Source organism: Poecilia reticulata, chromosome 2 (assembly GCF_904066995.2).
Source record: "Poecilia reticulata chromosome 2, P_reticulata-male-v2, whole genome shotgun sequence".
Taxonomy (NCBI): domain Eukaryota; kingdom Metazoa; phylum Chordata; class Actinopteri; order Cyprinodontiformes; family Poeciliidae; genus Poecilia; species Poecilia reticulata.
In genome coordinates, this window is record NC_088831.1 from 41093741 (window position 1) to 41114580 (window position 20840).

At 32.8% G+C, this 20840-nt stretch overlaps 1 protein-coding gene across 1 annotated transcript; it reads right to left on the minus strand.

The window, feature by feature from the left end:
- Window positions 1-530: 530 nt before the first annotated feature.
- On the minus strand, window positions 531-20775 carry LOC145550871 (uncharacterized). Its single transcript, XM_081604634.1, has 62 exons — window positions 20731-20775; window positions 20514-20561; window positions 20369-20413; window positions 20156-20203; window positions 19959-20006; window positions 19789-19836; window positions 19648-19695; window positions 19462-19509; window positions 19197-19232; window positions 19036-19083; window positions 18651-18698; window positions 18246-18278; window positions 18015-18062; window positions 17658-17705; window positions 17437-17484; window positions 17230-17277; window positions 17024-17071; window positions 15713-15760; window positions 15333-15380; window positions 15158-15205; window positions 15013-15039; window positions 14849-14896; window positions 14724-14771; window positions 14520-14567; window positions 14307-14354; window positions 14160-14204; window positions 12640-12687; window positions 12434-12481; window positions 12248-12295; window positions 12102-12146; window positions 11871-11918; window positions 11666-11713; window positions 11180-11227; window positions 10807-10854; window positions 10504-10551; window positions 10264-10308; window positions 10053-10100; window positions 9847-9894; window positions 9661-9708; window positions 9513-9557; window positions 9282-9329; window positions 9077-9124; window positions 8591-8638; window positions 8218-8265; window positions 7914-7961; window positions 7674-7718; window positions 7463-7510; window positions 5118-5165; window positions 4857-4904; window positions 4655-4702; window positions 4446-4481; window positions 4220-4267; window positions 4042-4119; window positions 2712-2759; window positions 2553-2600; window positions 1839-1910; window positions 1704-1751; window positions 1498-1545; window positions 1250-1430; window positions 1074-1172; window positions 911-988; window positions 531-816 (listed from the first exon to the last, which is right to left on the minus strand). The coding sequence occupies exons 2-62, from the start codon at window positions 20516-20518 to the stop codon at window positions 619-621; spliced, it is 3225 nt and encodes a 1074-aa protein (XP_081460760.1). The 5' UTR covers window positions 20519-20561; window positions 20731-20775; the 3' UTR covers window positions 531-618.
- Between the last annotated feature and the right edge of the window lie 65 nt (window positions 20776-20840).

The window sequence follows — 20840 nt, forward strand, 5'->3', positions numbered from 1 at the left end:
GAAAATATATTAAGTCTGGAATTGAATAAACAAGTAAAATGATTTTTATGTTTCTGATTCTGTATATTTTGATTTGAATCTTAATCTGTTTATATGAAACAATGGCTGAATTAAAAAGTAAATCTGGAAACAAATGGGGGAGAGAGAGTTGTAATTGGTTATTACTCTAACCAAGCTTTGTCACTAGGGACAAAGTAACATTTTCCTTTTGTTAAAAATAAAAGCTAACTGTGCTCAGGTTTAGGTGGCTTCTTTGTTTTGAGATAATTCCATCTGCCACATAAAATATTCCTGCTCACTGAGTGCAGATGAAGCAAGAAACTCACCAAAAAGTGTATACAATTAATGTGATGTGTTTTCTAAGGATTTTCACAGATTTTTTTTTTCCAGAGTCCAGATAAAGAAAAAAGACATAGAAATGGCTCCAGGTATCAAAATATAGCACCCGTTTCCCTGTAAGAACTCCAGCTTCAAATTTGAAAGAATTCCCCATTTATTATAGTTTCTTTATTCATCTTGTGATACAAAGGAAACCCCACATGAACAATTACCCTCAATATAATAAGAAACAGGAAGTGATATCAGAATCTGTTTTCCTCATTGCTGCATCTTCTTCTTCTACATGACAGGTGGTTTGATTTCTCGAGGAAAAATATCCCAGGAGTCAAACCCAGGAACATGGTTCTTCCAGTCCGGCTGAAGAGGAGGATTGTTTAAAGCCATCAAGCAGCTCAGCCAGTAGCATTCAGAGGTCAGAGGTCTCAGATCCACCTTCACTTCCTCTGGAAATTCACCTAAACATTCTGGGAAACCAGTCTGAGAAGGAAATGTTCAATGTTACACACTGATTAGAGCTATAAATGTCTCTGTGTTCTGTTTGGTTTCCTAACTGGATCATCTGTAAACTTGCCTTCAGAAGTTCTTCTTTGTTGGTGTGGAACAGCGCCATCTGCAGGTTCTGAACTGTTAGCTGTCTGTACTCTTTAACCTGGAACACAGGAAGCTGCTGCTCACACACTTCCTCATGCTGCTTTAATGATTCTGTGCAGAAAGCTGTTCTACAGTCCAGTTACCTTCTGAGTCGGTCCACTGCTGGACTCAGACTGTTGGAACATTTCTTCTATCTGCTGCCTCCTTCTCTTCATTTCATCTGATGCATTTCCAAATGTTTTCTATAAATAAATATCAGTCAAATGAGACCCACAGTAACATTAAACCCAGCAGGTAAACCTCCTGAGATCAGATCTACCTGAATCAGATCTTTGGCCTCCTTTGGGTTCATCTTCCTGGACTTCAGCTGATCTTTGACTTTCGGCCACTGCAGCAGTTTCAGGTTGTCGTACATCTCAGTCAGTCTGGTTTTACTGACCGGGTTGTTCATGCTCTCAGTGTCTCCTGTTTTCAGTGAAGCTGCTACCTGAGCTGCCAGCCTGTCAGACAGTTAGTTTGGTTATTTATGCAGCAGGTCAGTAAATATGATGTTTCACCTTCATGTACCTGTCTTTCACTGATTTCAGTTCTTTCTGTTTTTTGGCTGTTTCTGATCTGTGGAGAGGAAAAATGAAGTTTTGAGGGACATCATTGGAGTTCAGTTATAATCAAACATTGATATAATATTAACAGTAATGAAGATCTGCAGATTTATTAGGTTAAATATTATGTGGCAACTGACTAAACAAAAATGACATTAGAAAATTTCTTACCGGGCCTCATTGAGCTTCTCTTTGTAAAATGTCTCCATCTGAGTCATACTGTGTTAAAAGATACAAATTATTAAAATCAGTTCTCTGATTACTGGTTATTCATGGTATTTTATGGTTAATTTAAAAAAATCAGACCTTTCTTTGTGTTCACATCCTTGTGGGTTACAACGCTGGGGGATGGATCTCACCTGTGCTGATTCCTGCAGTCTTTAAGTAAATAAAATATTTAATGATTTACATAAATGTGCAGGACTGAAGGTAGAATGTCACAAGTTAATTCATATTGTGCTTATTTGTATCAAGTGATGTCTTTGTATCTTATTCCTTTGCAGGCGAGTTTAGCTCAAGTAATCGAACTTGTACTGTACTTAAACTTGTACTGATATTTTTTCTCTTAAATCAAATCTGTTAAGAAATTCATGACAATTCCTTAAAATCTGTTCAGACCTAAATCACATTTTCTAAACTAAGTCCAGAGCTCTCTGTCCTTTCAACCATTTTTTCACAATTAATTTTTCATGCGCACTCCCTCCATTTATAATTGGCAGCAACAAATTTATGTTAATATCACTCCACACATCAAAATCAATCAATGTTTTGTGACCTTTTTATTCATATAGTAAGAAAAATGTGTCTTGGCTTCTCTGTAATGTTTCTCACTACACAAGATCATTATGGGCCATTAAGTCAGGATGAGATCAACTTAATCTGTGTTGCAAAATAGCAAGTCAACAAAGTGTGCATGTGTCTCAAAATCAGACCTCAGTGTATATATACACATATACATATATACACTGAAAGCTCTTCAACCCTTATAATGTTCTATTGGAAAGATGGAATAATTATTACCTCATATGATAAAGATCATTTTCATGTGATGCCTTTGTTTCTGTAAGCCTGTGGTAAAGAATTGACTAATTAAATGTCCACAACACAGATTCTGCCATAAAATTATAGAAATGTTTAAACAAGAATGATTTTTTTCTTAGCTTGTTGTGTGGATTTTACCTTTTCTTCACTGATTTCAATTCTTCTTCTTTGTTTCTTAGAGCAGATCTACAGAGGGGGAAATTGTGTGCAAAATTGTCAGTCTATGTGACTTTCCAAAAATTATTAATACTTCTGGCAGATTTAGATAAAACCAAGAAGTTAGATTATGACACTAAATGAGTCAAGCCCCTCAACAGGTATTGAAATAATGTAACATTAATAGAGTTGAACCAAGTCAGTTTATTCTAGTGATTTTAAAATATTCAGGGTATCTGATCGCCTATGCTTTAGCCTAATGATTAATTTTCTTTTGCCTGTATAATAACATTATTTACATGTAAATGTGACATTTCACTGTTTGTGTAGAATATCTGTCATCCAGAACATGATAATGTTGAGTGTTAAAGGCAACTGGAATTAACTTTTTATCTTGAAGACATTACATCTCACATGCAAGATGCTTCATCAGTTCAGAAATTTAGGTTGTAAGTGTCATGTAGTGTTTGTAATGTTGAACAAACATAAAAAATGGGTTACTTAGCCTGTCACTAGAGTTTAAAATGTTATATTACTCCATTCACTTATGAAAATGAAAAAACACGTTGAAAACATGGCTTTGAAAAATGAGCCTCCATCTTTTTCTCTCTTATAACAGGTGATGTATTTCAAAGGAGGCCATTATTATCACTAATAACACAATCAGTGTCACATGAATCGCTGTTTACGTACCTTTTAAAAATTACAAGCTGAAAATGTACACCTGCATTATCAATTAAAACATAGTTCTGGACAATACAGCAATCAAATCCTTCCTAAAATTGCTCAACAAATCTTTGCCTTTTTGTTGGTATTTAAAATTTCAAAATCTTTTGAGGTTGGAAAATTTCTTTTTCATCATCCTTATCTTTTCTTCGTCCCCCGCATTTGAACACATTCCCCAGTAACTGGTATGGCCACTCCAAAACATTATTTCCAGTTAGAAAACAAACATGTTGGTGAAAATCAAAAGATAACTTTAAACCTAAATCTGCTCGGTGTATGAAAACCTTTGGGCTCAACTGTACCATCTGTACGAGTTACTTATAGCTGTTTCATACATTCTATCTTTGCAAAGCTAAGACTTGGATACATTTATTCAAGCACCAAAACATTATCCACTAATAGAAATGCTTAAAAACAAAAATGATCCTTTTCAATCAAGGAATGAAAAATAATTTTCATCATTTTGTTTGATAACTGAACATTTTGATTTATAAGTAATACAAATGATTTAAAAGTATAACTATATATATAATAAGAAAAGCTACACAGAATCATCCATTCAGTTTAATTTCTAAATAAATCTTACATTGTTTCCTCTAATTTCTGCTTGTGACGGTCATCAGTTTCAGCAGCAGGTTTGGAAGCAAAGAACTGTCCTGCCATTCTGTAACAAAACATAAGTGTTATTTATATATGTTTATCAACACACACACACACACACACACACACACACGTCTATATACAGTATATATATTTTAAAGTACCTGTCCTTGAAGGAAGTGAATTCTTGCTGTTTTCGTTTCAGAGAAGCTCTGTTAAAGAATTTTTCAAGTTATTGTAACAAAATAAAAGTTTTGACGTTGCTACTGATATTATAACTCTGATCAGATGAGAAACTTTCAGGATGTAGCATTGCTGACTTAAACTAATTTATGTTTTACATTTGTTACAGTTTTTAAACTTTGAAAAGGTAAATGGAATATTACATACTTTGTCTCTATGAGGTTCTTCTCCATGTCTGTCAAACTGTAGAAATGTAAACAGCGATCTCGGTTTAATATCCAACACAATCCCCCCTCAAAACACAGGACAATAAAACTTTCAATCAAATCTCAATATAACTCACATTTTTTCATTTCACCAACAAAATAATTTATATTGAAAACTCAGTATTGTCACATGAGCAACTCAAGTTCTACCTTCGATTCAGTGATTTTACTTCTTCCTCTTTCTGTCCCAAAGCTAATCTGCAAAGAACAAAAAAACATGGTATTTAATAAAGTATTAAATTTACTCATAAGATTGTAACTGTTATTGTTTAGATCTAGTAAGTTGTAGCAGTCCGTGATAAATAATTTATTGGATCATTGTCTCATGTAAACAAAGACTCTGAAAACTGACCTGATCTTCTTGATCTCCTTCTCATGAGAAGTCTGAGTCTCAGTCAGTCTGAGTTAAAGACATAACAGATCATGATCTTAATAACACAGATTTTTAAGACAGTCTGTTTTAAAATATAACAGAGAAAAACTCCCAGCACAAATTCTGCAAGAATTTCACAACATTGTAGTTAGCTTTATAATTTCCAAGTTAAATTTGAACTACAACATGAATTTAAAAAGTGTGAAATAAAATATTTTACACGTCTTCCATCTGTTTTACCTTTCATTGGCTGATTTAAATTCTTTTTCTTTTTCTTCTAAAGTTGATCTGTGAGGAGAAAATGAACCATTAAAACATGTTTGGTAAGACATAAATTATGTAATCTTAACTGAAGTTCATATGAACTTTTAGGCACTGCAATTTATGTTTTAATTTAGCGGTTCTCAATGTGGGCAGTACCGCCCCCCCAGGGGGCGTTCAGAGGACGGCAGGGGGCGCTGGTGGACATTTTTACAAAAGGGGGGCACTGGGATCCCTTTGGGGGGCATTTGGTCGAAGGTAAACTTTACACCTTAAATGCACAATAATACCAGTTTAGACTTTGAGCAACTTGGTAAAACTCTATTGTGTAACATTAAATCATGCTTGGCTGCAACTGTATCGATGGCAGCTCTTCTTCTATTCAGTGTTTGTTAGCTTCTGTTAGCTTCTTGGCGCAGCTCCGTTCTCCTGCTACTGGTAGCTAAAATCACGATACCCTCTGAAAAATAAACCCATTTAAATAAAGAAATCCCTCCATTGGTGATACCTCGATAGAGAGCGTTCATTTTATAGCGTTAACACGGTGCTGTAAGTGGTCCGGTATGAAACGGGGGTGATAGAATAACGGTACCACAGCACTTTTAAATTTCAATAATCAGAATACCGAAATTGTTTCCGTTGTTTTAAAAGGTTTTTGTCAGTCTGTCTTTTCCCCATCGATACGCTTCCCTACCACCCTGCACCTTAGGGGGTAAAAAAAAAGACGTTCACATTGCGCAAAACTCTGAAACAGGAGAAGCGGGACATAAAACGGAGCGATGAACTAGATGTGAATTATGGCATAAAAACAGAAAATCCGATGCTGAACAGTGAAAAAATCAACACATGATGTGAAAAACATGAGGATTAGACGGCACAGCAGGTGATGAGTGAAGATCACTGATGGTCAATAAATGATCAAATAAATGTAGCAACAGGAAAGAAACTAAAGTGGACATAGCAATAAACCAAGAGAGGATAATAATAATCAAATGAAACTAAATGGAAATGAATGAAGAACAAAATGCAAGAATAAACTAAGAAACTAAAGTAAATACAGAGGAATAAAGTGGTATGGCAAGACCTTTCAAGCAATAATTAATACAGAGGACGGTATGGCAAGAATAAACAAACACTATTTCCAGATAAAAGGTAAAATAATATTGTTGAAGTGCCATGGGTTTGTTGAGACCACATCTAGTACTGAGAATAAATATATCTTACAGACCATAACAGTAAATAACTTATCACTTATTTATGTTTTTAATTAGATTTGATATATTTATTTCTTCATTATTATTTTTCATGTCAGTGTTAATGTCATGAGGCTGATGACTCCATGACACTTTCAATTTGACTCATTAGGGTTTGATTAAGAACCAGATTTGTTCTTAATCAAATCTGGTTGTCTATATCTTTATAGACCTGTCTATAAAGATATAGACCTGTCTATATCTTTATAGACCTGTCTATATCTTTATAGACCTGTCTATAAAGATATAGACAGGTCTATATAAAGATATAGACCTGTCTATATCTAGATATAGACAGGTCTATATAAAGATATAGACCTGTCTATATCTTTATATAGACAGGTCGATATAAAGATATAATTCATGTTTCTGTCTCATATTTGTATGGCATTAAAAGGAACTGGAAGTTCAGTTTTTCCATTGAAAGCTCTGGTCTGCACAATAAATGAAATGTGGGTGAAATTTTATGGATGATACTCTGATGTCCCATTCTCCTGAAGGCAGCACAGAGCTGCACTACCAGAAACTGACAGAAACACTGAAGAGAAGAAGAGCTATGATTAATGTAGGTACAGTTCTATCCATGTTTTAATGTTGCAAAGCTCAGTCGTTTTGCAAATAGTTCAAAGTTTAAACTGGCATGTTGAACATCTTTTATCTGGTCATTTTGTGGAATATTTAACAACTAGAAAATGGCACAGAATAAGAATATTTTTTACACTCTGACTGGCTGCTGGGCCTACCAATTTTAACTTGAATGTTCATTGCATTTTTCGTAGATGCCTGTGAAAATTATTTCTATTGCCGTGACTTTTTTTTCTCTGGGAAATTATTTTTGATAATAAACACAGAAACACGCATAAAAATCAAAACATCTACAATAGTGATAGTAATATTAATGATAAAATAATAGTCAGTGCAAAGTAGCCTACAAATTCTTTGGTGGGGGGCAATGAGGGACCTGGATAAAGACTAGGGGGGCTCTGAGCCAAAAAAGGTTGAGAAACACAGTTTTAATTAATAACTCATTCACATCATTGTCTCATATAAATACAAACTCTGAAAACTGACCTGATCTCCTGGATCTCCTTCTCATGAGAAGTCTGAGTCTCAGTCAGTCTGAGTTAAAGACATAACAGATCATTTTCTTTATAAAACAGATTCAACAGGAACATCAGAGAACTTTCAATGTACTGATGGTTTATAAACTGTTAGATGAACTTTCACACGTAGCATCCTAACATCTGAAACATGTTCTGTCAGCGTGTTGTGTGAACAATACCTTTTATTAACTGATTTTAGTTCTTTGTTTTCTATTAAAGCAGATCTGTAAATAGATTAGAAAAGTGAGAAAACCTCCTGATATGGTTTAAACATTTCAATAAAAGCTCCATAGCCTCATAATTTTTTTTGCAAATATTTAAAAAAATGTTTTAATAATGAGCAATTGTGTTTCCACAACATGTGATAAGTAAATATATTGTCTGAACAGATTCAAGAGAATACTTAGAAAAATACAAACTTCATCTCATGGAGGTCATTTTCATAAGCAGCCTCTTTTTCAGCCAGTCTGTTAAAATAAAGTAGAAATGTTTCATTTCTAACAGATTCTGAGGTGAAAGCAATGAAGATGCATTATGTTTAACTTGATAAAAACAACTAAAAAGAACATTTTAATGTAACCTTGAACAGCAACCATAAAACATATCATGATCTTTACCAAGCTTTTTAAATTGTTTCCCATATTTTACATTTCTGTCTAATTAATTTATCATCAAGTGAACCTGGAAACTCAGAAATAAATGATATTGAACAATAATAAGTACCTTTCAGAAACTACTTTCAGCTCGTCGTCTTTTTGTTTAAGGTCGGATCTGAAGAATGAAGAATAAGATCTGAGAAAATCTTTTATTTTGAGACCATTAGTAGTGATTTATTTATAAAGATCATTTAACAAAGTTACATAGTGTTTTCATACACTACATGTCTACTGTGACCCAACACCAGCAGAATAAGGCAGCATAACCTATAAGACCACAATAAAAACACAAGAACTTCTCTGACAAGAAGTCCAACTCCAAGGTGGTTCTGTCCAAAGATCCACATCAATCTTTGGACTCCAGCATCATGTAAAAACTCCAAACTCTCCTCCACATTTCAGTTTCATTCATGCAATTGTGTAGAATGAAAAACACTTACTTTACTTGATGGAGCTCATTTTCAAGTGATGTCTTTGTTTTGGTCAATCTGTGGTGGAGATACTTAGATATTTAAACTGTAATGTATTCGTTCAGTGTGTGAACATTACTTTTTACTTTTTTCTGTTGCAAAGGAAATATGAGAAATATATTTAAGAATGTAAATGATCTCACAAGAGCTTCGATACTGTGATGTAGACATTACTAATGTTTCTACTATAGCCAATGATTAGTACATATATTCTAGACATTGTCATTTAAAAACAGAGAAAAATGCATCAAATTATGAATATCATTATCATGTGATGTTTTGTCTCAGTAAGTCTGTTTTAAATATGGCAGATAAAAACTCCTCATCATACAAGTGTTGCAGGAACATCCTGGTATTGCAGTGAGTTTTATAATTTTCAAGTAAAAGTAAAATGGTAGCATGATTTTTATATTATTAAAATAATTTAAACAGTGATGTTTTCATGTTTTGCATTACCTTTCATTGGCTGATTTCAATTGTTTTTCTTTATCTTCTAAAACAGATCTGTAGAGGAGAAACTGAACTATTAAAGCATATTTGGAGAAATAATACAATCATTTTAGCTGAAGTTCATATGAACCTTCAGAAACTGGAATTAGCATTATAAATAGTAACTCATTCAAATAAGTGTTTCATGTAAACACAGAACCTGAACACTGACCTGATCTCCTGGATCTCCTTCTCATGAGAAGTCTGAGTCTCAGTCAGTCTGAGTTAAAGACATAACAGATCATGATCTTAATAACACAGATTCAGCAGAAACATCAGAGAACTTTCAATGCACTGAACTTCTTTCATCATCACTAAACAAGCAAACTGTGAGATGAACTTTTACATTTGTCATCCTGATATCTGGAGCTAAACATGTTCTGTTAACTTGTGTGAACAATACCTTTTATTAACTGATTCTAGTTCTTCTTTTTGTTTGAGATCGGATCTGAAGAATGAAGAATAAAATGTAAAAAAAAAAAAAGCTTCTTAATATACTGAGACAAATATCTATCTTTTCATATATTTAATGTTAAAACAGATAAAACTACCTCATCTTCTGGAGCTGATCATCATGGGATGTTTTTGCTTCATTCAGTCTGTTTTAAAACATGACAGATTAAAACTCATGATACAAATACTGCAGGAACAACATTACAGTTTGTTTTCATACATTTCTAGATCAAATAAATTTAAAAAGGAATTAAGAAATAAAACGTTTTTTTTCAGTTTATTACTTTTCATTGGCTGATTTCAATTCTTTTTCTTTTTCTCCTAAAGTTGATCTGTAGAGGAGAAAAATAACCATTAAAACATTGTTGGAGAAATTATGAGACCAAATGTCATTTTATCAAAGTTTCTTTGAACCTTCAGGAGGTTTAATTGATGTTTAAAGTTATAACTCACTTTAACTCTCATGTAAATACAAACTCTGAAAACTGACCTGATCTCCTGGAGCTCATTGTCATGAGAAGTCTGAGTCTCAGTCAGTCTGAGTTAAAGACATAACAGATCATTTTCTTTATAAAACAGATTCAACAGGAACATCAGAGAACTTTCAATGCACTGATGGTTTATAAACTGTTAGATGAACTTTCACACGTAGCATCCTAACATCTGAAACATGTTCTGTCAGCGTGTTGTGTGAACAATACCTTTTATTAACTGATTTTAGTTCTTTGTTTTCTATTGAAGCAGATCTGTAAATAGATTAGAAAAGTGAGAAAACCTCCTGATATGGTTTAAACATTTCAATAAAAGCTCCATAGCCTCATAATATTTTTTGCAAATATTAAAAACAAAAAATTAATAATGAGCAATTGTGTTTCCACAACATGTGATAAGTAAATATATTGTCTGAACAGATTCAAGAGAATACTTAGAAAAATACAAACTTCATCTCATGGAGGTCATTTTCATAAGCAGCCTCTTTTTCAGCCAGTCTGTTAAAATAAAGTAGAAATGTTTTATTTCTAACAGATTCTGAGGTGAAAACAATGAAGATGCATTATGTTTAACTTGATAAAAACAACTAAAAAGAACATTTTAATGTAACCTTGAACAAACAGCCATAAAGCAGATTATGATCTCTACAAAGCTTTATATTATTTTCCATATTTTACATTTCTGTCTAATTAATTCATCATCAAGTGAACCTGGAAACTCAGAAATAAATGATATTGAACAATAATAAGTACCTTTCAGAAACTACTTTCAGCTCGTCGTCTTTTTGTTTAAGGTCGGATCTGAAGAATGAAGAATAAGATCTGAGAAAATCTTTTATTTTGAGACCATTAGTAGTGATTTATTTATAAAGATCATTTAACAAAGTTACATAGTGTTTTCATACACTACATGTCTACTGTGACCCAACACCAGCAGAATAAGGCAGCATAACCTATATGACCACAATAAAAACACAAGAACTTCTCTGACAAGAAGTCCAACTCCAAGGTGGTTCTGTCCAAAGATCCACATCAATCTTTGGACTCCAGCATCATGTAAAAACTCCAAACTCTCCTCCACATTTCAGTTTCATTCATGCAATTGTGTAGAATGAAAAACACTTACTTCACTTCATGGAGCTCATTTTCAAGTGATGTCTTTGTTTTGGTCAATCTGTGGTGGAGATACTTAGATATTTAAACTGTAATGTATTCGTTCAGTGTGTGAACATTACTTTTTACTTTTTTCTGTTGCAAAGGAAATATGAGAAATATATTTAAGAATGTAAATGATCTCACAAGAGCTTCGATACTGTGATGTAGACATCACTAATGTTTCTACTATAGCCAATGATTAGTACATATATTCTAGACATTGTCATTTAAAAACAGAGAAAAATGCATCAAATTATGAATATCATTATCATGTGATGTTTTGTCTCAGTAAGTCTGTTTTAAATATGGCAGATAAAAACTCCTCATCATACAAGTGTTGCAGGAACATCCTGGTATTGCAGTGAGTTTTATAATTTTCAAGTAAAAGTAAAATGGTAGCATGATTTTTATATTATTAAAATAATTTAAACAGTGATGTTTTCATGTTTTGCATTACCTTTCATTGGCTGATTTCAATTGTTTTTCTTTTTCTTCTAAAACAGATCTGTAGAAGAGAAACTGAACTATTAAAGCATATTTGGAGAAATAATACAATCATTTTAGCTGAAGTTCATATGAACCTTCAGAAACTGGAATTAGCATTATAAATAGTAACTCATTCAAATAAGTGTTTCATGTAAACACAGAACCTGAACACTGACCTGATCTCCTGGATCTCCTTCTCATGAGAAGTCTGAGTCTCAGTCAGTCTGAGTTAAAGACATAACAGATCATGATCTTAATAACACAGATTCAGCAGAAACATCAGAGAACTTTCAATGCACTAAACTTCTTTCATCATCACTAAACAAGCAAACTGTGAGATGAACTTTTACATTTGTCATCCTGATATCTGGAGCTGAACATGTTCTGTTAACTTGTGTGAACAATACCTTTTATTAACTGATTCTAGTTCTTCTTTTTGTTTGAGATCAGATCTGAAGAATGAAGAATAAAATGTAAAAAAAAAAAGCTTCTTAATATACTGAGACAAATATCTATCTTTTCATATATTTAATGTAAAAACAGATAAAACTACCTCATCTTCTGGAGCTGATCATCATGGGATGTTTTTGCTTCATTCAGTCTGTTTTAAAACATGACAGATTAAAACTCATGATACAAATACTGCAGGAACAACATTACAGTTTGTTTTCATACATTTCTAGATCAAATAAATGTATGAAGAAATTAAGACATAAAATGTTTTTTTTCAGTTTATTACTTTTCATAGGCTGATTTCAATTCTTTTTCTTTTTCTCCTAAAGTTGATCTGTAGAGGAGAAAATTAACCATTAAAACATTGTTGGAAAAATTATGAGACCAAATGTCATTTTATCAAAGTTTCTTTGAACCTTCAGGAGGTTTAATTGATGTTTAAAGTTATAACTCACTTTAACTCTCCTGCAGATACAAACTCAGAAAACTGACCTGATCTCCTGGAGCTCATTGTCATGAGAAGTCTGAGTCTCAGTCAGTCTGAGTTAAAGATATAACAGATCATTTTCTTTATAAAATAGATCTAACAGGAACATCAGAGAACTTTCAATGTACTGATGGTTTATAAACTGTTAGATGAACTTTCACACGTAGCATCCTAACATCTGAAACATGTTCTGTCAGCGTGTTGTGTGAACAATACCTTTTATTAACTGATTTTAGTTCTTTGTTTTCTATTAAAGCAGATCTGTAAATAGATTAGAAAAGTGAGAAAACCTCCTGATATGGTTTAAACATTTCAATAAAAGCTCCATAGCCTCATAATTCTTTTTGCAAATATTTATAAAAAAGAAAATTAATAATGAGTAATTGTGTTTCCACAACATGTGATAAGTAAATATATTGTCTGAACAGATTCAAGAGAATACTTAGAAAAATACAAACTTCATCTCATGGAGGTCATTTTCATAAGCAGCCTCTTTTTCAGCCAGTCTGTTAAAATAAAGTAGAAATGTTTTATTTCTAACAGATTCTGAGGTGAAAACAATGAAGATGCATTATGTTTAACTTGATAAAAACAACTAAAAAGAACATTTTAATGTAACCTTGAACAAACAGCCATAAAGCAAATTATGATCTTTACAAAGCTTTTTAAATTGTTTCTCATATTTTACATTTCTGTCTAATTAATTCATCATCAAGTGAACCTGGAAACTCAGAAATAAATGATATTGAACAATAATAAGTACCTTTCAGAAACTACTTTCAGCTCGTCGTCTTTTTGTTTAAGGTCGGATCTGAAGAATGAAGAATAAGATCTGAGAAAATCTTTTATTTTGAGACCATTAGTAGTGATTTATTTATAAAGATCATTTAACAAAGTTACATAGTGTTTTCATACACTACATGTCTACTGTGACCCAACACCAGCAGAATAAGGCAGCATAACCTATATGACCACAATAAAAACACAAGAACTTCTCTGACAAGAAGTCCAACTCCAAGGTGGTTCTGTCCAAAGATCCACATCAATCTTTGGACTCCAGCATCATGTAAAAACTCCAAACTCTCCTCCACATTTCAGTTTCATTCATGCAATTGTGTAGAATGAAAAACACTTACTTCACTTGATGGAGCTCATTTTCAAGTGATGTCTTTGTTTTGGTCAATCTGTGGTGGAGATACTTAGATATTTAAACTGTAATGTATTCGTTCAGTGTGTGAATATTACTTTTTACTTTTTTCTGTTGCAAAGGAAATATGAGAAATATATTTAAGAATGTAAATGATCTCACAAGAGCTTCGATACTGTGATGTAGACATTACTAATGTTTCTACTATAGCCAATGATTAGTACATATATTCTAGACATTGTCATTTAAAAACAGAGAAAAATGCATCAAATTGCACTGAACTTCTTTCATCATCACTAAACAAGCAAACTGTGAGATGAACTTTTCCACGTATTATCCTCAAATCTGGATATGAAATACAACTTGTATGAACAATACCTTTTATGAACTGATTCTAGTTCTTCTTTTTGTTTAAGGTCGGATCTGAAGAATGAAGAATAAAAGGTAAAAAAAAAAAAGCTTCTTAATATACTGAGACAAATATCTGTCTTTTCATATATTTAATGTAAAAACAGATAAAACTACCTCATCTTCTGGAGCTGATCATTATGGGATGTTTTTGCTTCATTCAGTCTGTTTTAAAACATGACAGATTAAAACTCATGATACAAATACTGCAGGAACAACATTATAGTGTGTTTCATACATTAAATACACAAATACATGCAATAGTGCAACTATTGCATGAAGAAAACAATAACATATTTTATAGTCTTATGTGTTTTTTCAGCTTATTACTTTTCATTGGCTGATTTCAATTCTTTTTCTTTTTCTCCTAACGTTGACCTGTAGAGGAGAAAAATAACCATTAAAACATTGTTGGAGAAATTATGAGACCAAATGTCATTTTAACAAATCGTTTTTGAAACTTCAGGAAGTTTAAATGATGTTTAAAGTAATAACTCACTTTAACTCTCCCGTAAATACAGACTGAAAACTGACCTGATCTCCTGGAGCTCATTTTCATAAACAGTCTTTTCCTCAGTCAGTCTGAATTAAAGACATAACAGATCATGTTCTTCATAAAACAGATTTAACAAGAACATTATATTGTTGTGTGAACAAACCTTTTATTAGCTGATTCTAGTTGTTCTTCTTTATTATTGAGCACAGATCTGAGAATGAGAATGAAGAAAACAATTTCTGAAAATCCTCAATGTGTTTGTTTACTGCAACCCCAAACCATATAGTCTAGTTATTGTCCAAGTAAAATAAATATGTAGAAAATTACCTGACTGTCTGGAGCTCATTGTTCAGCCTGTGATAAAGAGGCAATAGATAAATATTCTTATTGATTTTGCAGTAAAATGAACTGAAACACCCAGGTTTTTATCTCATATTATAATTTATTTCAGGTTTTTGTGAGAAGAAAATACCTTTCATTGACTGATATCAGTTCTTCTTCTTTCTGTTTTAGAGCAGATCTATAAAAGGTGAAATTATTTGCATTAGAAACATGTCAGTAGATAAATCAGAAATCTTCTGAGTCTCTTCATCAAATCAAGAAAAAGTTTGTGCTTCATCAAAATGATTAATAAGGTAGATTTTTACCTCACATCATAAAGATCTGCTTCCAGAGACATTTTTTCAGCAAAGAGGCTGTGTGGAAATAAGAGTAAATCTTTGATTCAACCATTATTTTTTGTTATTAAAATTCTTTTCAAATTAACATCATCAGCAAATTGCCATCTAGTTTATTGTTACTGTCAATGTATTAATTTTAATAAACACAATTAACTCAAAAAATACTGACATGGACATGCAGATTGATAATGTTAACTGCAGTGCCTTTTATTTACTAATTTAGATACACACACTAATGCTTTATAACATGAAATAATAAAAATGTGTTCTTTTGATCAATGTTCATTAAATAAACATGTTCTTCAGTCATTATTCAAAGCTAAAATAGATACAGAAACAAATCGTACCTCGTCTGCTGGAGCTCAGCTACATAATTACTCCGGATTTCAGGCAGGCTGTTAAAAAAGAGACATTTATAACAGATCAAGTTCTTCAAACACAGATTCAGCAGAAATCCTTGGATCGTGTAAATTATCCCTGATTGGTTATTATGAAAACTAATTGTGAATAATTTTGATCTCACATTGTGGAACTCTTTTTCAACTTCTTTTTGTTTCATTTGTAAAGATCTCAGAATAAAACTTTAAATTAAAAAGATTTTGGAGTAAAATCCCAACACAGATGAAATGAATGAAGTGAAACTCCCTGATTAAAACATTTAAAATGTAATGTTTTATTTCTGATTGCGACACCTTTGATTGATTGACTCCAGATCAGGGGTGGACAACTCCAGGCCTGGAGGGCCGGTCTCCTGCAACTTTGAGATGTTTCTCTACTTCAACACACTTGAGTCAAATAATGAGGTCGTTAGCAGGACTCTGGAGAACCTGACTGCACTCAGGAGATGATTCAGCTGTTGGATTCAAGTATGTTGGACCAGGGAGACATTGAAGAGTTGCAGAACACCGGCCCTCGAGGACCAGGATTGCCCACCCTGATCCAGATCTTCTTCCGTTTTCCTTTTTCCAAAGCAAATATAAGACAGATATTTAAGGTACAAATCACCTCACAAGAGCTTTGATGTGATGCAGACTTTACTCAAGTTTCTACAGCCTATGATAAGTAATCATTTGTAAGTTAAAGCTGATATATATAACCTTTATAAAGAACACAGCCTGCATTGCCACCAGTTCTCCTAGTGCCAACTGTACAAATATGCCATTCAGTCCGAAACAACCAATCAGAGTCAAGAGGAGGGTCTTAGCACTATTAATCATCCTCATGTACATGCTGCTTACTCTCCTTCACCCTTGGTCTCTGTGATGCTACAGCTGCTCCCATCAGCAAAAGCTGCCATAAATACTCGGGCTAGATACCATGGCAACCGATGACGGAGCATAAACAGTGTTCCTGGAACAGTAAATTGTTTCTCTGCCACAAGCACATTGAGCAGTGCATACACGAGCTTGATTGACCACACTAAGACATTCCTCCTGGCTCTGATCAGAGCCTCCAAAACAAGACTATAGCCATCTTGTTTCTTCAGATGGCTATACTAGCTCTGGGAGAAGCTTGATTTTTTTTCCCACAGATCATCTGACTCATATTACACTGTCAGGACATGGTGACCATTTTAAAAACATGTAAAAAAAAAACACTTATAAAGGTTATGTACCCCAGATATAATGTCCCATGTATAAACAAATAGAGAAAAATACCTCATCTTTTGGAGCTCATTTTCATGGGATATTTTTTCTTCAGTCAGTCTGTTTTAAATTACAACAGATAAAAATTCCTCATGACACAAATGTTTCAGGAAGATCACGGCATTGCAGCGTGTTCCATAATGTCCTAGTAAAAGTAGAACTATTATATGTTCATAGACAGAACTGAAATGGTTTTGAGTCATGTTTTTTAGCAATACCTTTCATTGACTGATTTCACTTCTTTTTCTTTCTCTTCTAAAGAAATTCTGTAGAGGAAAAAACAAAGCATAGTTTGCGGAATAATACAATTATATGTCATCTTAGCTAAAGTTCATATGAGTGTTTAGGACAAACAACTTTTGCTTTAATTTATAAGTCATTCACATCAGAATCTCAAGGAAATTCAGACCCTGAACAACACCGACCTGATCTCCTGGATCTCCTTTTCATGCATCATCTTTTCCTCAGTCAGTCTGAGTTAAAGATATAACAGATCATGTTCTTCAACAAGCAGATTAACAAGAACAGCAGAGGACTTTCAATGTACTGAAATTCTTTCACGATCACTAAACAAGCAAACTGTTAGATGAACCTTTACATTTATCATCCTGATATCTGAAGCTGAAACATGTTGTGTGAACAATACCGTTTATTCACTGACTGTAGTTGTTCTTCTTTTTGTTCAAGATCTGATCTAAAGAATAAAGGATTAAATGTGTGAAAATCCCTTATTATCATTTTGAGACAAATAGCAAATAAGATGATTTATTCATAATGACATGTAACAAAATTACAAAGTGTATTAATACACTAAATGTTTACCGCAACTTCAAACCAACTGCAACAAAGCAGAGTAACCAATATATTACCACAAAACTACAAGACGATTCTGTGCAACTAAGACTGAATCCTTGGACCTCAGGATTATGTAGAATCTCCTCCACATTTCAATAACTAAACACATGACTGTGTCACATGAAAGTCAACTATGAAAAACACTTACTTCATTTTGTGCAACACATTTTCAAGAGATGTCTTTGTGTCCGTCAGACTGTAGTAAAGATACCAGAGTAAAGCACTTAATTACAAAGACTTTGGAGTAAAATCCCAAAACTGATGAGTTCTAGGAAAGTCTGAGAAAGACTATCCTAGAGAAAGGATAGTCTCATAATCTGAGACTCTCAGATTATGATATTTAAACTGTAATATGTTATAGATTCGTTAGGAAGAATACCTTTGATTGACTGCATTCAGTTCTTCTTTTTCCCTGTTTTCAAATGAAATATCACAAACTTTATTTAAGATTTCTATGAGATCACAAGAACTTTAATATTTTGTTATGTCACTAATATTTAGATGGTCTATAGCAGGTAAATATATCCTAATCACAATCTCATGTTAAAATAAAAAATCCTAATCTTCTGAAGCTCCTTTTCATGACATGTTTTTGCCTCAGTTTGAGTTAAAGATATAACAGATCATGATCTTCATAAAACAGATTCAGCAGGAACATCAGACAACTTGCAATGCATTGAACGTCTTTCATCATCTCTAAACAAACTGTTAGATTAACTTTTACACTTATTATCCTAAAATCTGGAGCTGAAACATGTCTGTTAGCTTAATGTGTGAACAATACCTTTTAATCTCTGATTCTAGTTCTTCTTCTTTTAGTGTAAGGTCAGACCTGAAGAATTAATAATGTCATGAGAGAAAATCCCATATTATTTTGAGACAAATGGTAAATAGGATCATTTATTCATAATGAGCTCTTAAAATTACAAAGTGCTCTATCACACTACATATTTACCACAACCCAAACTCAACTGTAACCAGGCGGAATAACTTATTTATTTCCACAAGAAAGATAACTTCTTTCTGACAAAAGACCAAGTCTAAGGTGGTTCTGTGAAAATAATACTGAATCTGAGGACCTCAGGATCATGAAGGTAATCCAAGCTCTTCTCCACATATCAGTAATAATCAATATGATTGAGTTATTTGAAATTCAACTCTGTACTTACTTCACTTTTTGAAGCTCATTTTCTAGATTTGTGTTTGTGTCAGTCAGTCTGTGGTAAAGATACCAGAATAAAACACTTGATTACAAAGTAAAATCCCAGAACTGATGAATGAAAATAATATGTAAACTTTTATATTTTATTTCAGATTGTGGGAATAATACCTTTGATTGACTGACTTCAGTTCTTCTTCTCGTTTCCTGTTTTAAAATTAAATGTGCAAAATATATTTCAGCTTCCTATGACTTCACACAAACTTTGATACTGTAATGTAAATGTCACTGATATTTTCACAGTCTGTGATTTTATCATATTAGTTAATATCTCATGTGGAAACACATCGAAAAAATACCTCGTGCTCTGGAGCTTATTGTCATGTTATGTTTTTGTCTCAATGTGTTTTAAACACAGAACCTGAACAACACTGACCTGAGCTGCTGGATCTCCTTCTCATGAGAAGTCTGAGTCTCAGTCAGTCTGAGTTAAAGACATAACAGATCATGATCTTCATAAAACAGATTCAGCAGGAACATGAACTTCTTTCATCATCACTAAACAAGCAAAGTTTTATTATCCTGATATCTGCATATGAAATACAGCTTGCGTGAACAATACCTTTTATGAGATGATTTTAGTTCTTCTTTTTTTTGTTTAAGGTCGGATCTGAATAATGAAGAATAAAAAATGCTTTTTCTCATTCTGAGACAAATATCTGTCTTGTCAATATCTCACATAAAAACATATGGAGGAAAATACCTCATCTTCTTGAGCTCATTATTATGGGATGTATTTAATTCAGTCAATCTATTTTAAAACATGACAGATAAAATCTCATGTTAGCATTTCATAATTTTTAGGAAAAGTAAAACGGTTGCTCTATTTTATAGGATTAAAATATTTTTAAACTGTCAGCTTGTTAGCATTACCTTTTATTGTCTAATTTCAATTCTTTTTCTTTTTCTTGTAAAGTTGATCTGTGAGGAGAAAAATAACCATTTAAAACATGTTTCGAGAAACAATATAATTATGTGTCATCTTAACTAAAGTTTATATGAACCGTCGGTACGTTTTAATTAGTAAGTTAAGTTGTTTCATTTAAACACAGACTCTGAACAACACTGACCTGAGCTGCTGGATCTCCTTCTCATGAACAGACTTTTCCTCAGTCAGTCTGAGTTAAAGACATAACAGATCATGTTCTTCATAAAACAGATTCAGCAGAAACATCAGACAACTTTCAATGTACTGATGATGTCTAAACTGTTAGATGAACTTTTCCACTTATCCTAATATCTGAAGATGAAACATGTTCTGATAACTTGTCTCTGAACAATACCTTTTATTAATTGATTCTAGTTCTTCTTTTTGTTGAAGGTCAGACCTGAAGATGAAACAATAAAATATGAAAAAAATGGCTTTCTCTCATTTTGAGACAACTATCTACCTTTTCATATATTTCATGTAAAAACAGAGAAAACTACCTCATCTTCTGGAGCTGATCATCATGGGATGTTTTTGCTTCAGACAATCTATTTTAAAACATGACAGATTTAAACTTATGATACAAATACTGCAGGAACAACATTACAGTTTGTTTCATACATTTCTACGAAAATAAATGTATGAAATACCTAAATATGTAGGAAAGTATGTAGAAAGTAAGAAATAAAATATTTTACAATATTACGTGTTCTTTACTTTTCATTGGCTGATTTCAACTCTTTTTCTTTTTCTCCTAACGTTGACCTGTAGAGGAGAATAATAACCATTAAAACATTGTTGGAGAAACTATGAGAACAAATGTCATT